At 41.3% G+C, this 22,255-nt stretch overlaps 1 protein-coding gene across 10 annotated transcripts in view; it reads right to left on the bottom strand.

Annotated features, from left to right (window-relative positions):
• The window catches only part of CEP164 (centrosomal protein 164), an 87,644-nt gene that overhangs the window by 28,254 nt on the left and 37,135 nt on the right, over positions 1-22,255 (bottom strand). For 9 of the 10 annotated variants that reach the window (XM_078156870.1, XM_020989671.2, XM_020989672.2 and 6 more), the window contains 7 exons: positions 11,829-11,914; positions 11,148-11,201; positions 10,663-10,800; positions 9,343-9,480; positions 3,778-3,987; positions 2,214-2,345; positions 69-285 (listed from right to left, as the gene is read on the bottom strand). In XM_078156870.1, the coding sequence (XP_078012996.1) occupies positions 69-285; positions 2,214-2,345; positions 3,778-3,987; positions 9,343-9,480; positions 10,663-10,800; positions 11,148-11,201; positions 11,829-11,914 (975 nt within the window). The remainder of the gene's footprint in view (positions 1-68; positions 286-2,213; positions 2,346-3,777; positions 3,988-9,342; positions 9,481-10,662; positions 10,801-11,147; positions 11,202-11,828; positions 11,915-22,255) is intronic. The other variant, XM_078156869.1, reaches the window with a different exon arrangement.

Raw genomic sequence — 22,255 nt, 5'->3', positions numbered from 1 at the left:
GGGGCAAGGACACTCACTAGCGTGAAAGTTTCCATACCCTAATTAGGTCTCTAATTAGACATACACACCTCCTTCCTTTCATCTCGCAGTCGTTCCTTCAGCTGACTCATTGCTTTTTCATTCTCCTCTTCCAAGAGGGCCCTCTCTTTCTTTTCATTACCCTTCATTTCCTCCTTAAATTTCTCCAGCACCTGCTTCTTTTTCTGCTCCAGGCTAGACCTCTCAGCCCTCTGCAATGACTCCCAGTCTTCTTTTATTTTCTTCAGTGAAGCTTCTTGCTCTGCCCTGGAGAGACAGGAGGGCAATGGGATAGACATGAGCACCACTGGGGAGAGCTTCCTGAAACCACAGACTCCATTCTCAGGCAATCAATCAAAAAACATTTGTTAAGTACCCAGCTAAAAGCTGGGGATACAAAAAGAGGCAAAAGATAGTTCCTGCCCTCAAGAAGCTTATAATCTAATCAGGGAGATAATAAACAAATATATTCAAATAAGTAGGATATTTACAGGATAAATAGGAAATAATCAACAAAGAGAAGGCACTAGAATTAAGGTAAGTTCAAGAAAGGTGTCCTGTAGAAGGAAAGATTTTAGTTGGGACTTAAAGGAAGCCAAGGCAGCCAGTAAGCAGAGATGAGGAAGGAGAACATTCCAGGCATGAGAGATGGACAGAGAAAATGTCCAGAGGCAAGAGATGGAGTGTCTTGTTCATAGAACAGCAAGAAGGCCAGTCACACTGCACTGAAGGGTACTTAGAGTATGGGGGAGTATGGTGTAAGAAGACTGGAAAGGTAGGAGGGAGCTAGGTTATGAAGAGTTTTGAAGGACACAGCATTTTATATTTCATCCTGGAGGGGACAGGAAGCCAATGGAGTTTACTGAGTAGGGGGGATGACATGTTGGAACCTTTACTTTAGGAAAATCACTTTAGTGGCTGAATGAAGGATGGATTGGATTTGGGGGAAAGACTTGAGGCAGGTAGACCCACCAGCAGTCTATTGTAATAGTACAGGTTAAGGTGATGAAGGCCTATACTAGAATGTTGGCAGTATAAGAGGAGAGAAGGGGTTGTAGATGAAAGATGTTGCAAAGGTGAAATCAACAAGCGTCGGCAATAGATTAGATATGGGGGTTGAGCTATCATGAAGATGAATCCTAGGTTGGAAGCCCAAGGAACTGGGAGGATGGTGGCCTCTACAGTAATAGGGAGGTGAGGTTGGTTTAGAGGGAAAGATAATGAGTTCATTTTGGACATATTGAGTTTAAGATGTCTACTGGACATCCAGGTCAAGATGTCTGAAAGGCACCTAGAGATGTGAGCCTAGAAACCAACAGAGAGGTTGGCAGGAAAGGTAGACTGCAAAATCATCAGCACAGAAATGGGAACTGATGAGATCACTAAGTTAAGTAATATACAGGGAGAAGAGAAAAGGTCCCATGACAGGACCCTGAGGGACACTTATAGTTAGATGGCATGTTCTGGATGAGGATCCAGCAAAGGAGACTGAGAAAGAGCAGGAGAAAGGGGTGTCCTGAAAACCCAGGGAAAGGAGAATATCAAGCAGAAGAGGGTGATCCACAATGTCAAAGGCTGCAGAGACCTTAAGGAGAATGAGGACTGGAAAAAGGCCACTGGATTTGGCAATTAAGAGATCACTGGCAACTTCAGAGAGAGCAGTTTCAGGGGAATAATGAAGGTGAAAGTTGGATTGTAAGGGAAGAAGAAGACAGTAAGAAGAGAGAAAATGTAGACATCTATTATAGATAGCCTTTTCAAGGAATTCAGTCACAAAGGTCTGAAAAGATAGAGGCTGACAGGTAGCAGTGGGTATCAAGTGAGTGGGGTTGGGTTTTTTGGGGTTTTGGGTTTTTTTTTTTTAAGAATAGAGGAGACATCGGCATGACTGTAGAGAGTAGGGAAGGGGCTAGTAGACAGGGAGAGATTAAAAATAAGTGACAGAATAGGGATATCAGAGGGGACAGTCTGTTGGAGGAGATGGGATGGAATGGGATCACCTGAGCAGGAAGAGGCATGAACCTTGGCAAAGAGTATGACCACTTCATCATGTGAGATAGGGATGAAGGAAGAGAGAAGGGTCGAAGGCACCTGAGTGATGGGAGCTGAGGAAGAGGGAAGAAGAGGGAACTCAATTAAAATGAGGCAAGGAGTTCTCAAGGGAGTCTGGGGGGGGCTCACAATAGGATCCACACCTAATTTGGTTCTCCTGTGTTTCTATACTGGCTAGGATCTGAGCTCGGAGCTTGGAAAGTTTCTGACCCTCTTCTTCCCTCACTCGAGCCTCTTCCTCCTCAGCTGTTTTCTTGAGCTGCTCTCTCAGAGACCTGAAAGAAACATAAAAGAGTTTGCTGCAAGGACTTCAAATTTATTTGCTCTTTTGTCAACAGGGCCTTGCTGTGAGCCTATAAGATGGCTGACCGGGAAGCTTCCTAGAGATTAGTGATGGATCTATTTCCATTTGAGAACATGCTCCCTCCCTTTGCTAATTCTTGGGGAGAGAAAAGGAAGAATAACTTGGGGGGTACTCCTTGTCTCAAAGGTGGAATGCTGGCTGCCTAATCCCAGAACAGCATCATCCGAGACCAAAGACAGACAACTCTTGATTATATACCTATGGATTATCTGATTTTTAGATTAGAGCCTTTGATTATTTAATCTCAGGTTGGCTTCTCCCAATTTACATAACATGCTTCTAAAGCTGCCTGGGTTCTTCACTGTCAGCTGGTTTATGCTCAGGAAATTCAAGCTCACTTTAATATTGGGCTGAGCAAAATAAAATGATTCAGGCAAATCTACTGCCAAAAGGACCGGAATCAATTCCAAAGCCAAATATAAATGGTCTGGGATTAGCTACACCACTGCTCCCAGTGAATCAACATTCAAACACCTCAGGAGTTAATGTGATCTGAGGCTGCATTAACTAAAGCGCGGTGCCAAGAACAAGGTGGGGCAGTGTGCTGGCCCCCGACCTGGTCGGATAACATCTGGAGTACCATCCTCAGTTCTTGGCCCCTCAGTTTAGCTAAAATAAAGGAAGACCAGGATAGTGAGGGGACCCAAAACCATATCATGCACCCATCAGCTGAAACAATGGGGAAGTATAACCTAAGAGGAAAACACGCAGGGGGCACAAAACAACTGAATATCTTCAAATATCTGTGAAAGAGGGACCTGACTTGTTGTTCTACTTGAGTTCAAAGGGCAGAATGAGGTAGAAATTACAGAGGACTTTTTGGTTCAATATAGAGAAATACTTCCTAGCAATCAGAGCTGTCCAAAAGTGGAACAGACTCCATTGGGAAGTAGTGAGTTCCCTGTCACTGGAGGTCAAAAGAAGGATGAGTGAATCTGTCAGAGATGTTTGCAGAGCAGATTCACGCTTCTGGTAATAGCCGAATTAGATGACCTCTGGGGACCCTTTCAAATCTAGGATTCTAGGATCTTTTCCAGGCCAAGAGCAACTCTGGTCTAAGAAGAAAGGAAACATAGCACTTCACACATAAGCATTACTGCTGGTATCATCTCAAAATCTGCAAAATCATCAGCACAGAAATGATAATTTAATCCATGGGAACTGATGAGATCACTAACTTAAGTAATAGACAGGGAGAAGAGAAAAGGTCCCATGACAGGACCCTGAGGGACACTTATAGTTAGATGGCATGTTCTGGATGAGGATCCAGCAAAGGAGACTGAGAAAGAGCAGGAGAAAGGGGTGTCCCAGAAGGCTTCCTCCCCAAGGAGAAGGAATAGGACCTGAGGGACTTGTCCTTCTGCTCCTCAAGTTTCAGCATCTCCTCTTCTTCCTCTCGACACAGCTCTGCCCGTAGCTGCTCCATCTTCTGTCTCCGATCCTCCAACAGTCTTGCCCGCTCCCGCTCCAGATCCTGGGCTGTCTTCTCTTCTATGACCTTTAGGGAATCCCCTAAGGGCTGCCTCTGAGAGGTTACAGATTCTAGGACAAGTCTATCAAGGGCAGAGAGTAGCACACTGTTACATGGTATAACATATGGACTCTTAGCCTACAGCATATATACAGCATACAAAATGTGGAGTCATACTATAAGAGCACACAAATACACATCATATACGAGATACATAAGACAAGTAGGGAACAAAAGTACAACCCCCATTGTCCAAAGACAAAGCATAAATCAACTCAGTAAACAGTTGGTCTACAATGCTAATAGTCTCACTGGTTAAGATGCCAAGGTCCTAGGGACAAAGAAAAAGGTGACTGGGGTGGCCCATCTTTGATTCCCAGAAAACTTGACACTTGTGCCCTTTAATGAAAGATATGGTAGCTAGGGGAGGTAGGACAGGTAGAAAAAAGCATTATCACTAGCTGATCCTACCCCTAGATAACCCAGTGCTAGCTTTCCGTCTCCACCTAGGAGACATGCTATTTGAAGTTCACATCTTCATGGAGTAGGCTGAAAACAGTCCCCCTGTATCTGCCCTCTATCTCCCAATATAAAAAGCCAGTGAAAAAAGGGAGGATATTTCCCCAGTATAGAGAATACAGCCCAACTCCTGGACCTCTAAAACTTTCCTGCTCATAGTTCAGGGATAAAGGTTTCTCATACTGTAGAAGAATTCTGACTGAAAACCATTTCTAGTGCAAGAGATCTCAGGATCATAAATTTAGTGAGGAAAGGAATCTTTGAGGTCATCAATAAAGTCCAACCCTCTCATTTTACAGATGGAGAAATGGAAACCTTGAGAGGTTACATGACTTGGTCTGGGTCACACTGCTAGTAAATGTCCAATGCCAGAATTCAAACCCAGGTCTTTTTGATTCCCAGTCCAATACTCCATCCATTACACCATGCAAAGGGAATTGTGGCAGTTCAGTACCCCTGAACATCTGTTCAAGGGGTAATTCTTTTTATGGGGGACTTCCAGTGCCAAGATGGCAGAGCGAGAAAGGCATTCCCAGGTAATCATTTTTTAACAAAAATATTAGAAATTACACATCAAAACCAATGTTGCTTCCTCTGAGTCTCTGTAGGTTCCTTGGCTTCTGAAAGTGAACAGTTCTCAAAGAGGAGTTCCAAAAATGTTTTGAACAATCATAATATAGGAATTAGTGGTTCTTTCCAAGCTCATGACCTTGAATTTGGACAAGATTCAGTGGGAAGGATAAAGATAAGCTTCTTTTGGTTTCATTTCATTTGTTTGTTTGTTTGTTTCATTTGTTATAAAAAGAGTCTCTTGACTTTTTAGTGAGACCTTATTAAGTGTAGTCTCAAGATGTAGTAATGGCTCAAAGTTGGTCTAGGCAGCCACCCGTGAAAAAAAGCCAAAAGACCAAAACGGAATCAACTGTCAACATCAGTGGAGACGCTCAGCACGAGGCTTGCGGGTGACACTAGAAAGCATGGGGTTCAAAACCCCCTTTCTCCTCCTTGCAGCTCTAGCAACAGAACAGATGGGAGGTGACAGATCAGAAGAGCAGGAGAAAAATGGCAGCTGAGGGGCTTAGAAATTATAACTTGGATCCCTTTGTGAGGTAGGACTATATTATCTTCTTGCTAAAATCATTAAGATTCTTGTTGATTGATCTCCCAAAACCATGGAGTAGTCCTGGGTCACACCACAGGTTCCTCTTTCTCAAGTCTCTTTCTGGCCCATTTCACACACTGGCTTCATCTGACTGCCCTGGCAAGTCCAACCAATGCAGACGTCAGATGGGCTGCCGTTGCCACCTCCCTCCTTTGAGAATCCTGCCCTCAGAAACAGCCTCTCTCTCTCTCTGCCGCTCTCCGCCTCATCAACTCTCCAACTCATTTCCAACCTTGGCTGAAAACATCATTTTTTCCTGAGATGGTACCTTTTAATGTTTCTCTCCCCTGTGGGCTATCTAACTATGTGGGGCTCTAGGGACAGATGCTGCAGAAGAGATGAAGCATCAGATAAAATGCCAGTGTGCACCGAGCCTGAAAATACATGTGTGTTTGCATACCTTAGTATGTAGGGTACACAGGGCAACTTTCTAGTTAGTCTTCCTCTTTCCCCAGTGTCTGGATTTGGGAAAGGTTTCACTAGAGGTCTGAGACCAAAAGCAATGGGTCAGAGCCACATTACAAAATCTGAGCCAACACTAGAAGGGAGCCTCCAGAGGCCATCCAGTCCAACCAAGAATGTCCTCTACAACACACTCTGATGAGTGGTCATACAGCCTTTGTCTGAAGACCACTAGTGAGGGAGAACCCACTATCTCCAAGACAGCCCATTTCACTTTTGGATAGCTCAGTTAGCAAAGTTTTTCCTTACATCAAGTCAATATCTACCTCTGCAACTTTTACCCATTATTCCGAGTTCTGCCTTTTGGGTACCAATGATAGCTTCTCAAATACTTGAAGAGAGCTAACTATCACATCCTCCCCTAGCCAAGTCTTCTCTTCTCCATGCTGTATATCCTCAGTTCCTTTTATACATATTCTCTTTTGGCATGATCTCAGGACCTTTTGGCATCTTGGTGACCCTCATTTGAAAATTCTCTAGCTATCTATGTCCTTCCAAAAACATGCTGTCCAGAACTGAACCCTATACTGTAGATGCGATCTGATCAGGTTAGAATACAATAGTTCTGGGCATCCCAGACAAGAAGAAAGCTCTGGCATGTAACCCAGAACCAATAAATGCGACAGTCATTGCCCTCGATATCTCCAGAAAAAAAAAGTTTTTTCCTAATGAAACTCTGAAGCTGACTAGCAAGAAAGTCATGGAGTTTGAAAAAGAGTCCAGGAAAGGACCAGATGGCAGGTCCTAGGGAAAGTATAGAAATTCCCAACATCTGACCCAACTGAGATACTATAAAGAGAGGATGAGTGGCAGCTAGCCACTCTGAGATGGTGAAGGAATGACTAACACAGCTATGTTGAGAAGAGCAGACTAAGTTTAGGGGCTCTGCCTAGCCCTCACTGCCCATTCCACTCATGAGAAATATACTCAGAATCTGTCTTGGGTGGTCACTGCATCTCCTTAGCCTCTCTGAAATATACTTTGCTGGGGCAGCTAGGTGGTGCAGTGGATAGAGCACTGGCCCTGAAGTCAAGAGGACCCGAGTTCAAATCTGACCTCAGACCAAACACTTGACACTTACTAGCTGCGTGACCCTAGGCAAGTCACTTAACCCCAATTGCCTAAAAATTAAAAAAAAAGAAGAAATATACTTTGCAGATACTGCACAATGATCAAATATGAATGCTTAGCTAGTCTCAGCAATACAATGATCCAAGACCATTCCAAAGGACTCATGATGAAAAATATGTTCACATATAGAGAAAGAACTGATGTAGTCTGAATGCAAATCAAAGCATACTATTTTTCACTTTCTTTATTTTTTGTTTTTTTTTCCTTTTGGTCTATGTCTTCTTTCACAACATGACTGATATAGAAATATGTTTTGCATGACTGCACACATATAACCTGTATAAAATTGCCTGCCATCTCAGGGAGAGGGGAGATGAGGGTGAAAATTTGGAACTTCAAATTTTTTTAAATGAATGTTAAAAGTTGTCTTTACATGTAACTGGGTAAAAATATTATTTTTAAAAAAGAGAAAGAAATATACCTTGCAGCCTGATCTAATGAAAAGGACTCTACCTCCTATAGGAATCATGATATTGTAAGAGAAAGACAATGCCCTAGCAATTATAGCTATACAACATAATGCTTTGCTTTGAGAGGTGTTAAGGTCCCCATGGGTAGACAACCACCAGGTGCTGAGGAAACTATAGAGGGGCCTGCCTGGTCACTAACCTGCTATATGACCTTGGGCAAGTCACTTGCCAAACTCTCTGTGCCATTTCCTCATCTGTATGATGGGTGTATCACAACTTGTATTATCTACCTCATGGAAATGTTATGAGCAAAAGTGCTTGGTAGATGGGAGATATTATAATCATGATTATCATACAGGTTTCAAACATGGGTCTATCAATTGAGGATGAGCCTAAGTCCAAAGAGGCTCATCACCCAAGGGCTGGCCATAGCAATTTATGAAACCACCCACCAAGGCAGAGGGCTTTCGATCTGCATCAGGAGAGGGAGTACCTATATAGATAATTTCACATATGCATGAAATGGCAAAGTTTTATTATGTCAAGATGTCCAGGGAACTCCCTCCACTAATACAGATTATTATGCTGTGAATAATATTATGATTCAGGAAAAGCTCATGGTTCTTAAAGGTCATAAAATTACTAAGTGTGAGACTGAGAATTTTAACCCAGGTCTTCCTGATTTCAAAATCAGAAGATCCACTATCCACTACCATGCCACACTTGTGGCCTCTCGGGAGTTTTAGCATAAAATAATACCTGACCTCCCTACTTCACAGGAGCATTATGAGGATTAACTAAGACAAAGCATTTGAGAGCATTTTGGATAAAAGGTTTCAGCTATTAACAAACACTTGCAAAATGCTCAACTTCATTAAAATCAAAGAGATACAAGTTAAAACAACTGTGTGGCACCAAGTCACACTCATCAAACAGGAAAAATAATTAAAAGCAATGAGACTCAATGCTAGTTTAGTTGTGGAAAAACAGGTACAATTATTCATTGCTGGTGGCTCAGAAAATCTGCTGAATCTTTTTGGAGCGCACTCTTGCAGTACAGAGTAAAAGTTACAAAAATAATCCTACCCTTTGAACCAATAATTCCACTGTTGGGAATATTCCCTGAAAATGTTATTAAAAAAAAAAGCAAACAAAAGAAGAGTTGTCAAAGATGTTCATAGCAGCATTATATGTAATTGCAAAGTGCTGGAGCTAACCTAAATATCCAGTAATGGGAGAACAGTTGAACAGACTGCAGTACATTCATGTAAGAGAATATGATACAATTAAGACTAACAAATAGAAGAAATACAAAGAAGCCTTTATGAAATTATTTAAGGTGGAAAAGCAGAACCAGAAGAATGAGGATAGACAAAGAATCCCAATAATGGTTGAAAAGTTATGATTAAATTATACAATGAAATTAATTCATTTAAATGTAGATACTGAGCCAGTTTAATTGAATGTACTGATGTTCAAGATTTAAATTTTTAATTAATCATTTAATAAAAAAAAATTTTTAGCTGCTTGGCCAGAAATTACTCCTCCTCTCCCTCCAGCATGGCACCCCATGTTGTATCTAGGACACAATGAATTGCTTCAGGACTTTAAACCACCCAAACCTCCCTACACACCTACTCCCCCATGGAAGAGCTTTCATCCCAAAGTTCCACACATACAACCATTCTTTATGTGGCAAGCAGGCAGACCACATGCAAAAGACATGAACAGAGAGATTAAAACTGGCCCTTACTCTTCTCGGGAGCCTGGCAAGGTTGGGCTGGTCATCATCTCCTCAAGTTCTTCTGCCTTTTTCTGCTCATATTCAACCTTTGTGGCATAAGGCTCTTCTTCCGTCTTATGGTCATTAGAGGGGTTGATGATCTGTTCACTTTTGTATCAGGAAGAAGGTAAGAGAAGCATGATAAGGACAGGGTGCTTGGGACTCAGTTCAGGGACAAAGCAAAAAGCGATTTGGAACAGATGGCACACTAGTTTCCCAACCACAGGTGCCAGGCTTTCTACAGGTCTTTAGCCCCCTCCTTGCCTATTTCCCAGCAATGTGAGACGCAGCAAGAGAGTGCAGGTCCATGCACTATCTGGGACACAGAATTTCACAGCACCTAGTGAGATACTAAGCAGACAGCAGGTACATTTCATTGATGTTACTGATGGAATACTAGTTCTTTTAGGTAATCACAAGTGTTTAATAAGACCAATGGTCTCAAAGCCAAGGCTCAAAGTTCTGAGAGAAACAACTTGCTTCTCCTGTTCCTCTAAGAGGAACAAGAAGAGAAGACTGTGGTCTCTGAATCAAGTTTTCTGGTCTGACACAGGAAGTCTTCTCTGACTGCCAGCTCTAATTCCCAAAATGAGTCCTGCCAAAATAACTGGTACTGTGGTGATACTGTGGTGACAGAGCAAGGGAATAATAGCTCAAATGTACAGAGCTCTGTAAGGTTACAAAGCACTTTCCCCAGACTAACCCTAAGGGAGGTAGTACAAGCAGTCCTATCCCCATTTCACAGATGAGGCTCAGAGATAAAGTGCCTTGGCCAGCATCACATGCTACTAAGCATCAGAGCTAAGACTCTGACACAAGTGTCCTGGTTCAAGCCTAGCCCTCTTTCCCCATGTGCCGCTGCCTCTCCAGCAGCAGGCATAAGGAAGAAGGAAAGCTACCCCAGCATCACCAAAAGAGCTGCCAATGCTTGCAACCACCTCTCTGTTGTGGGAAGGAAGAGATGGGGGACCAAAGGGTACTTTCTAACTCAACAGCTTCTAAGTTTCCACTAATGAAAATAAATGTACCAATTGCAGATCCAGAGCAGGGTGAAGAAACAGGGCCAGACTCCTTACTTTCCTTAAAGAAAGAGAAGTCCTATGCCAGTCATATATACAGGTGTCTTACATAGCTTTCCATCAAGGCATCCTGCTGCTCACCATGGCACAGACCTAAATCCAACTCTTTGCTTTCCAGGCTCCAGATCAGCACATCCTCCAGGCTGCCATCTCTGTGCCACACCCGCCCCCAGCTCCCCATTGACAGCAGAAGACTCAAACCAAGCCTTACCTCTTTGGGGAGGAGGCCTGTGAAGTTGGGCTGGCCATCACATTCTGCTCAGGTTCTACTGTCTCCCCAGACTCCCCTTCCGGACAATGCTGCCCTTCTCCTATCTCTTGGGCATGAAAAAGGCTCTGGATTTTCTCCCTTCACAGAAGGAAGAAGGTAACTATTAGTCATGAAGAGAACATCAGGGCCCATGTCTCTCAGTTTAGGTCAAAGAGAGAGGGTGAGAGGGAGCACAGTGGCAAAGGAAGTCTCACCTGAGGCACCACACTGCCCTCCAGCAGCCCCTGGCTCCCTTCTCTCCCCCTCCACAGAGACACATACAGAGAAAAGCATCTCAAAGGAGGCAGGGCAAACAGGGCAAGGGAGGGAGAAGGAAGATTCTTATGGACGAGCCACAGCACATCCCTCCCCCCAACTCTCTGACTTGTGGGCAGGCTTCCCACAGCCCTTTCTTAGACAAACCAGTTTTTCTGGGATGCACTTACTCTTCATGTGAATGAAGACTGGAGATACTGGCAGGTGGATGTGTACCCAGTATTCTAAAGTACATCAGAGAGGTGGGGACCAAGAGAAAAGGGAAAGGAAAATGGGGAGAAAATGATATACCTTACACAAGGGATCGTCACTTTCAAAACTGCATGAAGTTACAATTTAAGGAGGTACAGAATCAATCCATTTTTGCTGTCTAAAAGCTACAGGCCTTTCCCCAGGGTAAAAGCCCCTGATTCCTATGGCTCATATCTGGGATACCACTGCCTCTGTGAGCCCTGGTCATTCCTGAGGTCAAAGGGACTTGTTTCAGAGGTCAGTGCTGACCCTCTCCCCCTGTAGCTTCCCTTCTGCACACAGACCATCCCAGCCTTGGCCCTATGCCGCACATGGAGATGCTTAATCAGTTTAATACAACAATGAGGCCAGACCCCAGGTCCCACAAATGGTGCAGTATGGACAAGGTCATTTCCAAAGGCATGCAGCACCACTTTGAAAAAGCCCTGCTTAGCATGAAACATTAGGGCAACAACAAATGAGCTTGGGAGGCTACTGAATCCATCCTCTTCCCTGTAGACAAGAGCCCTCAGCAGTCATCTCAGAGATGAGAATCCTTTCCAGGTCATTGCTAAGGCTCTCTGTTTCACACCACTGAAGTGAGATTTCATGTGCCATACCTCTCTTCCTCACTGGATTGTTCACTCTCTGGTTCTTCCAGGTTGGACTGACTTTGCTCTTTTTCCTCCTCTGCTGGGCCCTTGGTCTGGGGGCAACAAGCAACGATGTTATGCTTCAGCTGGGGAAATGGGACAAGCACTTCATACAGAGAGGTAGCTGCTAGATATGTCCCTCTGCACTCCCACTGACTTCCAGGTTTTGTGAGAGGCACCAACAGTCTCAGTGCTTGCATGAAGCACTAAGACATTAAGGCTATAAAGGAAACAGAATCTAAGTCCACAGAATCCTCTTTCTTAGTACCTTGGCTAATTTTCCTCTTACTCCCAATTTCTTAGTTGTTTCCTGGGCCTACTATAGTGGTATGGGGAGAACAGCTTACCCAACCATATTCACTGAATGGTCACTGTGTGCAGAGCCCCGCACTAGGTACTGAGAAAGAATACACAGAAAGTCACCCTTTCTGCCTTTGGGAAACTTTTGGTATAAGCAAAGAGAAAAGGGAAGCATTCAAACACATCCATCACCTGTACAAACAATACACCTGAGTGCTAGAGCTATCATGAGGCAAATAAGACTTAGCAGGAATGCTTAGGAAAAGTTCCCTGGAGAAGGAATGTCTCAAACAGTGTCACAACAGGTTATACTCTGTTAGAGGGTAGAAAGTTCTACCCTCAAGACCAAAAAACTACCAAAGCTGTGCCCCTGTGAAAAGGAAGAAGATGCCTGATGGTCTATCCATGGTATTACCAACCACCTAGGTACCATCATTAGACAAATACCTTCCTCATACCCAGGGCCAGGCCATTTAGCCAATAAATCTCTATGGGACTCTTCACAGAATAAAGAAAGGCCCACAAGTACCATCACACAGGAGACAGAAAGGGCTATGGGCATCTCATATGTTAAGAAGGAGCCACCTGGACAAGACACCAAACTCATGACTCCCGGGCCTTTGCTTTAATCCAGACGTAAAACAAACAGTTCTAAAAGAAAGTAAACCGTAGACCTAAAGATCAGCGAATGAACTCCATCTCTTCTTTCTATTCCCCATGCCTAAGGAGACAGTGTCACTTCTTGTTGCCCGTGGTCATGGGATGAGGAACAAAAGCAGTGCAGTTAGGAAGGAGCACAGCTAATAAATATTTCCAAGAATGATGAAAAGTAAGGGGGCCTGGACATTTTCAAATGTTTCCCACAGGAGTAGGTAAACAACTCCAACCTACCCCAGCCCTATCTCTCAACCAGAGTAAAGTATCTTTGTCAATGGCATTCCAAAACCAGCCATCTATAATCCTGATAGGAGTTTCTTATGTTCAGGGACAACAACGGTTAAGGGGGGGGGTAGGAGACAGATCATTTTATCTTCCCCCAGCTGGGGTTCCCTGGGCCCAGGCTGGCACACTGCCCTGCCCTCCCTTTTCCCTACCCCTACCACCCATTGGCAGCTCAAGCTTCAGCAGCTGTGGCCCAATTCTACCATCTGGATGGGCACTGAGGGGGAGGGCTAGAACTGTGACCCCACCCCCTTCCCCCAAAAAATTTTAAGTTAAAAATAGAAACGTCATCTGTGAATATCTAGTGGCATGCGTGGCAGAAGGATTCCCTGCTAGTACTGTCACTTTTAATCACATCAGCCAAGTCAGACCCTTCAAACAATGGCTCACTCCTTTCCCCACTCCTCTCCCCATTTCCAATCACAAATGATATTCCTATAAACTGAACTGTACAACAAGCCTCTTCTTTAGACCTCATATAAATGCCTCTTGAAGAAAAGCAAATTAAAAAAAACTGGACAACCCTCTCATTTAACAATTTTAAAAATAGGAATGATTAAAAAGACAGAAAGATTATGGGCCTACATAAGTGTTCTGGTATAGAATTTTGGATTACAATGGCCTATGAGACCAGGGAGCACAAATTCAAGATGAAATTGACCACCTGTGGGAAGGATATCTCCAGAAGATCTCTGTCCTTTTCCTCATTTCATTTGCCACATCTGTTATAAACACAATCAACCCCCTCTTCGAAAGAGAAAGGTACCAAGAAAGAATGAATACCTACAGATATGCCCTTAGGGCAGACCCTGACACAGCATTTCCAACCCTCAGTCCTCAAAACATAATACAGAATAGAATATCTACTTCAGAGAACCAGCCTAGCCAGAGGGGAAAATAAATAATGCCAAATTTCTACCTAAGGGGTTACAGGGCATGTTCTATGTCCCTCACCTAAAGCTACAAGGTTGTTCTAGACCCCATTTCCCATCCTTAACTTTACTCAGTCAGGTTTTTGTAGTCTGGTCCCAGTTCTAAGAAAGTATGGATCAAATCCAAACAGACCCCCATGATTCCTCAGTTACCATGGTCATGGAAGAAGCCTCACGAGACAGAAAGAAAAAAAGAGTAGGATCTCAAGAGCTGAGAGGAGAGGAAGGGGGAAAAAGGGGGAGAGAGGAGAGGGAGAGAAGAGAGGGAGAGAAGACAGAAAAGAAGAGAGAGCAGAAAAGAGAGAAAGGGGGAAGAGAAGGAAAGGGGAGGGGGAGAGAGGGGCAAGGAGGAGAGAGGGAGGAGGAGGAGAGAAGAGGGGGAGGAGAGAGGGAGAGCAGAGAAGAGGAATGGGAGAGAAGGAAGAGAGCTGGAAGGCAAGGAGAGGGAAAAGAGAGGAAGAGGGAAGAGAAGAAGAGGAGAGAGGAAGGGATACGGGGAAGGAGGGGATACAGAAAGGGAGAGGAAGAAAAGAGCAGGGGAGAGAGAAGGGGAGAACAGGAGAGGGAGGGACAGAGGAAGGGGAGCAGAAGAGAGAGATAAAGACAGGGACAGAGAAAAGATGTGACTATTTCACAGGGCCCAGCTACACAAAGGAAGAGCTGTAAGGGATTCAAGTTCCAGTCTCACTCCCTGCTCTGAAGACAGTTAAGTAGAAACTGGTACAGCCATTTAGGAACCTAATACTCTGCCATGACAAAGCAAGCACAGAAGGGAATCAGCAAGAGAAGAAAACTTCACCTACAACATTCAATAGGCATCCTTGGTGCCTCCACTTCTTATCTGCCTTCTTGGCCTATAGCAAACCAGTATCATAGATGGCATTTGACTTTTTTTTTTAACAAAGATTAGCATGTTCGTAGTAACTTCAAATATATTTTAAAGAGATTCCTAAGGATCACAGGTTTAGAGCTGGAAGGTACCTCAGATGTCATTTAAATCCAACCTCTTCATTTTACAGATGAGGAAACTGAGGCCCAGAGGGCTAAAATGACTTGTCCAAGGTCACATACATGGGGAAAAGTAGATTAGGATTCAAACTTAGCAGTCTTTGCACTGAAAGAATTCTGAACAAATGAGAAAAATTATCAAGTTTTCTACACATCCAACTAGAGTCACTCTGTGAGTTCCTTTCTTAGCTTGAAAACATCTCAAGTTTAGCTCTGGCTACAGAGAATTCAAAGCTACAAATCTCTTCATTTATCATGGGGACAAAGACTCAAGGCTGAGTTTCTTGATGAAATCTAGATTGTTTGGAGGAGTGTTAATTACTGGAGCAAAGGCACATTAGGTCTAGCAAGGATGTACCTCTTTCTACCCTAATTTCACATCAGCCTCTCATGTTTGAATCTTCTGGGCCAGGAACCTCAGTATAGCTTGAGGAGGATTTTAAAACTATTAGCTTTTTTTTCCCCCTATCAACAGATATTTATAGAGGCCACATCATAGCTTCAGTCTTCAGAATCCGGCATTGAGGGGCCAAATACTATGTTATCTATTAGCTCTTAGCAGAGGGAAAAAAATCTCTTTATTATAATTTTTGGAGCACCATCATTAGCTATCGTTTACTGAGAGAAGATTATGTCTTACCAGAAGTGGGAGGGGGGGCAGCTAGGTGGTGTAGCAGATAGAGCTCTGGCTTTGGAATCAGGAGGACCTGAGTTCAAATCTGGCCTCAGACACTTGATACTAGCTTTGTGACCCAGGGCAAGTCACTTAACCCTGATTGCCTAACTTAAAAAAAAAAAGAAGTGGGAGGGGGCAGCTAGGCGGCACAGTGTATACAGCACCGGCCCTGGAGTCAGGAGGACCTGAGTTCAAATCCGGCCTCAGACACATAATACTTCCTAGCTGGGTAACCATGGGCAAGTCACTTAACCCCAACTGCCTCACTAAAAAAAAAAAAGAAGTGGGATATCATCTAGCCTATAACTACTTAGTAAGAGGAAGAGATTCAAGAGGATTCATAAAGTAGCCTGCTTCTTCTACTGATTCTTCTCCCTAACACTGCTTTGGCTAAAGGAAACATATTTGTCTCAGAAATATCTGTCAGCTTCTTAGTCATGTGACCAAACAAGATGATGGACTGAACATTTTCTCCAGTCCCCATCAACCCCACCCCCAAAAGGAATTATGCAACAGCGGCAGAGGAATTACAGCTAAATCCACAGGACAAGATAAAAGCCTTACGAATTAACACTGGAGAACTGTAGTCTTCAATGTGCTGGCTTAGCACCCCACCCCACCAGCCTCCATGCTACTCTGGCAGGGATGGACAGATCAACCCAAAGGTTTGCACCCAGGACTCAAAAAAGGATTCTGTTCTTCCTGTAGAGACTCTGTCAGCACATCCCACCCAAAAGCAACAAGCAAAAACACTGATTCTGCCTAGTTACATGGGGGTGGGAGAGGAGAGAGAAGGACAGACATGTAGGGCAAGGAGCCAGTAAAAGTGACTGATACACCCTAAATGAAAAGGAATGGAAATCTAGTCTGGGTCAGTCTTGTCTCCCACAGAAACCACTTAGGGTAAGGACCAAGGCAGATGAAAACTAGATCCCCCAATAAGGAGGAGGGAGGAGTAGGAGGGAAAGAAAGAATGTGGAACTCAAATTTTTTAAAACGATGTTAAACATTTTAATTGGGAAATATTTAATGAAATAAATAAAAATTTACTGGGGAAAAACCCTAGAGCTCAGATAAGTATTGAGGCTGCTAAAATTAGAAAAAAGGATGAGTATTAAATCCTCAAAGAGATTATGAAGCTCTCTTAAATAAGACACAGAAAATTGAACTGAATCCTGATGAAACACAGAACCCAATGGAAGCTTAAGAGATCACAGAACAATAAAATATTCCAGAATGGTTCAAAAGAGAAATGAAAACCATAAGAGAAGCAGTCAGAAGGGAACAAATGTCAGAACCGCTAGTCTTCACTGACATAATTAGTAGACTTGAACCTACAATGGCAGATTTCTCCAAAAAAGCTAAAAAGAGGACAGACAACAGATTTTGGAACATAAAGATACCGAAGTGAGGGTCAACCTGGGAGAAAAGAAGCAAAAAGCAATAATGATAAAAGAATAAAAGATCTTGTTTAAAGCAAAGGCCATTGACCTTGAAGACAGACTACACAAAGACAACTTAAGGATCTCAGATTACCCCAGAAGAACATGACAAATGAAAAACCTCTGCAACAAAATGCAGGAAAAAATACAAGAAAGCTGCCCAGAACTTCTAAATAGAGAGAACAAAGGACCAATTGAAAGAATCCATAGCTCACCTCGAAAGAAAACTTACATTTCAAACTCCAAGCCACATAGTAGTTAAATTTAACAATTTTAAGCACATATAACAAATTCAGCAAGTGGTTATGAGAAAGAACTTCAAAACAGAATATAACAGACATAACAGAACATATGAACATTACAGAAAAGAAATTCAACTAACACAGAACTATTCTGCACCCACTAAAAACCACAAAAGGAAATAAAATAATACCTATTTTGAACAGCTTAGATGCCTAAGATGTAACCTAAAAATATGCACTAAAAACCTGAGCTTCATCATCAATAAAAAGGTGGACATTTAATAAAAGAGAGAGAGAGGCACTTAAGGCATTTAAGAAAAGATTTTAAAAAATGAAAAGAATACTCAACTTACAAACACACCAAACAACAGAAATACAAGAAGGGAAAATAAGTATAACAATCAGGGAAAGAATAAAGAATAAAATGAATTACTCCATCTCTAGAGGTGCTTTTTTAAAAAGAGAAAGACTGGCATATGGGGGTTAAAAAAACAGAGGGATCATCAAAAAAATTTTTAAGGAAATATGAAAAACAGAATTTAAAGAAATAAAAGATGTAGGGGCAGCTAGGTGGCACAGTGGATAGAGCACTGGCCCTGGATTCAGGAGGAACTCAGTTCAAATATAACACTCACTAGCTGTGTGACCCTGGGCAAGTCACTTAACCCCAGTGCCTAGGCAGGAAAGAAAGAAAGAAAGAAAGAAAGAAAGAAAGAAAGAAGAAGAAAGAAAGAAAGAAAGAAAGAAAGAAAGAAAGAAAGAAAGAAAGAAAGAAAAGAAAGAAGAAAGGAAAGGAAGGAAGGAAGGAAGGAAGGAAGGAAGGAAGGAAGGAAGGAAGGAAGGAAGGAAGGAAGGAAGGAAGGAAGGAAGGAAGGAAGGAAAGGAAGGAAGGAAGGAGGAAGGAAGAAAGAAAGAAAGAAAGAAGAAAGAAAGAAAGAAAGAAAGAAAGAAAGAAAGAAAGAAAGAAAGAAAGAAAGAAAGAAAGAAAGAAAGAAAGAAAGAAAGAAAGAAAGAAAGAAAGACAGAAAGAAAGAAGAGAGAGAAGGAAGGAAGGAAGGAAAGAAAGAAAGAGAGAAAGAAAGAAAGAAAGAGAGAAAGAAAGAAAGAAAGAAAGAAAGAAAGAAAGAAAGAAAGAAAGAAAGAAAGAAAGAAAGAAAGAAAGAAAGAAAGAAAGAAAGAAAGAAAGAAAGAAAGAAAGAAAGAAAGAAAGAAAGGAAGAAGGAAGGAAGGAAGGAAGGAAGGAAGGAAGGAAGGAAGGAAAGAAGGAAGGAAGGAAGGAATTACAGGCAGAGGAACAGAACTGAAGCACCATAGACTAAATCCTACAGGTAAAGCACTTTATTTTGTAAGGGAAAAAAATGTGGAATGGAAGGGCTTATAAATGGGAAGAGTGGAGAAGGAAAACAAATGGGAATGTGTGATCAAAATCCAAGAGTGAACAATGAAAGGAAGATAACTCCTATAGTACCTCAGCGAGAAGAGAGCTGCAGAAGAATGGGAGAGGTGACAGAAAAGAGGACCTGAGACTGAGGAAATGAAAAAGGGAGGTCTCAATCCAATCAAGGGAGGAAGTCCCACGGAAGAAAGAGCCCTCACATATTAACACTCAGATATATGTCTGTGATGGGATGTGGAGACTTGAGATGATGAAAGTTGTTTCAGAGGAAAACTGCTTCCTCTGAGAGACTGTTGTGCCTTCATAGAGAACACCCTGCCCAAGAGAAGGACTATTAGGCTCCTGTAGAGACTGGCACTCAGGAGGGTGGGAGGACATGGACACAGGGATTAGATCACATGAGAAATGGGAAGGAGAATGCAGAAAGCAAGGCATAGAATTAGACACAGAGTAATTTCTACCATGAGGCACTGTTTCTATCCTCGTCACTTCCCTCATGAATTGATATTTCTAAGTATACTGGAAAGCAGGATGGCAGAAATTGGGCATGGACCAATATCATACACACCATTTTCCAAGATAAGGGGAAAATGGATACATGACCTAAATATAAAGAGAGGTATTACAAGGAAATTTGAAGAACATGGAACATATTGCTTATCAGATTTATGGATGGGCAATTTATGAGAAACAGAGAGCAGAGTGAGATATAAAATGGATAATTTTGATTACATTAAATTAAAAAGACTTTGTAAAATAAAACAAATGTAGCCAAGATCAGAAGGAAAACAGAAAATTGGGGGGGGAGAAATTTTATGGTTTCTCAGATACAAGTCTCATGTCTCAAATAAATAAAGAACTTTGTAAACTCTCCAAGAATACAAGTCATTCTCCAATTGATAAATGATCAAAAGATGTGAACAGGCAGTTTTCCAATGAAGAAATCAAAACAATTTATAGTCATATGAAAAAAATGCTCTCAAACATTATTGATTAGAGAAATGCACATTAAAAGAACCTCTAGATATCATTTTACACCTTGTTGTTTGTCCCATCAGATTGGTTAAAATGATTGAAAAGGAAAGTGACAAATGGAGGAGATGTGGAAAAATTGGAACACTAATTCATTGTTGGAATTGTAAACTAATCCAACCACTTTGGGGAGCAATCTGGAATTATACTCAAAGAGTTATTAAACTGCCTATACCCTTTGACCCAGCCATACCACTACTAGGTCTGTTTTCAAAGATGATTAGGGGAAAAGGAAATGAACCTACGTGTTCTAAAATATTTGTAGCTGCTCTCTTTGTGTGGCAAAGAATCAGAAATTCCCCATCAAATGGGGAATGGCTGAACAAGCTGTGGTATATGATTGTGATAAAATACTACTCTGCTATAAGAAATGATGAGTTCATGATCTTAGAAAAACATGGATAGACTTGCATGAAATAATGAAGAGCAAAATGAGCAGAACCAAGAAAATGTTGTATACAGTAACAGCAATATTGTTTTAAAAGGTCTTTGAGTGAATAAGTTATTTTGACTATTATAAATACCCAAATTAACTCTAAAGCACAGATGAAAAAAGACACTATCTGCATCAAGAAAGAATAGATGTCTAGAACAATACATATAAAATACGTGTGTGTGTGTGTGTGTGTGTGTGTGTGTGTGTGTGTGTGTGTATGTACTGATTTGTGTATAATGATAGCCATGGGGGGGAGGAAAGAAAAAAAAGAAATTTACAAGATAACTTTATTATATATTTAAAAGGAATAGCAAATTGTACATAATATATTTGCAGTTTCATGTACAATCATCTTTTTTATTACACTATGTTATGGAAATGCTTATTTTATTCAATAAATTAAAAATAAAATAAATTTTAAAAATTTTTAAAAGAATTAGGCACAACAGAAAAAAGGAATGATGGGGCAATATCTACAAAGACAATAACACAGAAATTGGCTGGAAGATGGAACCCAAACTTAGTACTTCAGAAGCCTGAATTCCATGAAAAACAAAGAGATTAAGAAGAAATAATGATTACAGAATGGGGGCAGGGAGGTTTGACAAACTATAACTTAAGTGCTATGCCACCAACTTATATACACCACAAATTGGAGAATAAAACTCAGAACAGCCAAGAAAGGAAAAAAATTAATAATGATAAAGCAAAAAAAATCCATCTTAGATATAGAAAAAGAAAAAAAAATCTAACTAACTAAAGATATTGGAAAGGAGAAGGGATTTAGAACTAACCACACTTAATGGAGCACAGGAAAATACAAAGAGGAAAGGGGGAAGAATTAGACAATCAAATTAAAAGAAAGAAAAAGAAATCAATAATTTAAGTAAAACCCAAAACTAAGGAAAAGGTAGAACAAAAGGAGAAATGGGGAGATGTTAAGGGGTAAAAAGTGCCTATGGGACACAGTTAAAGCAAAGTAGTTTAAACAAAACTAATAACAGGAACAAAGTACTAACTTAAAAGAGGCAAGGAAACAAACACACAAACAAAAAAGCCTTTAAAAAAATACTAATGAAACACAAAATGGAGGAAAACATAAACCTAATGCTCATAATTTTACAGGTAAATTAATTCAATAATCCAATAAACTGAAAGATAAGAATGAATAAGAAAACAAAATCCCACAATCTATTGCTTATAATAACATATCCCAAAAAGCAAAGATACAGATTTAAAATGAAAGGCTGAAAGAAAATGTGCTATAAATGCATCAGCTGAATCCAAAAAAGCAGAAGCTACCAACATGATATCAGACAAAACAAAAATAAAAATTCACAACATAAACAAAGATAAAGAAATTAAATCACACTTAAAGAAGGCAGACAACAAACCAATATTAATATTAAACTTCCACGCCCAAATGGCATAACTTCATAAAGGAAAAATTAATTGGACTACAAAAAGATAATAGATAGTAATACAATAATAGTAGGAGACTTTAATGTTTATTCAGAGTTGGACAAATCTAACAGAAAGATAAACAAAAGAGAAAATACAAATTCAACTGTTGTACAATTTAGAACTGAAAGACTTCTAACATCTTTTGAATACATTCCTAGCAAATATACATATTTCTCAGTTCCACATGGCACTTTTACAAAAATAGGCCATGTACTAAAGCACCATGTACTAAATTTTAAATAAATACAAAATAATGAAATACTAAACACAACCTTTAAAGACTATAAGACTAAGAATAGGGACTGGACCTATGATTTCACTGGTATAGGTAACTCAGGGAAAGAAACTCCCTCTATAAATTCAGGTTGGCACCTTCTCTGAAATAAACAGACTCATAGTTGCCTAGAGCACCAAAAGGCTAAGTAACTTTCCAAGGGTCAAAGAACCAGTACACATATATCAAAGGCAAAACTTGAACCCAAGTTTTCCTGACTTCCAGGAAAACTCTCTTTACCTTATATCAT

This window comes from Phascolarctos cinereus, unplaced genomic scaffold (genome assembly GCF_003287225.1).
Source record: "Phascolarctos cinereus isolate Bilbo 61053 unplaced genomic scaffold, phaCin_HiC Scaffold_726;HRSCAF=1367, whole genome shotgun sequence".
In the NCBI taxonomy this organism is placed as follows: Eukaryota; Metazoa; Chordata; class Mammalia; order Diprotodontia; family Phascolarctidae; genus Phascolarctos; species Phascolarctos cinereus.
Note: the sequence above shows the minus strand (reverse complement) of the source record. Positions and strands in the feature narration are given on the sequence as shown.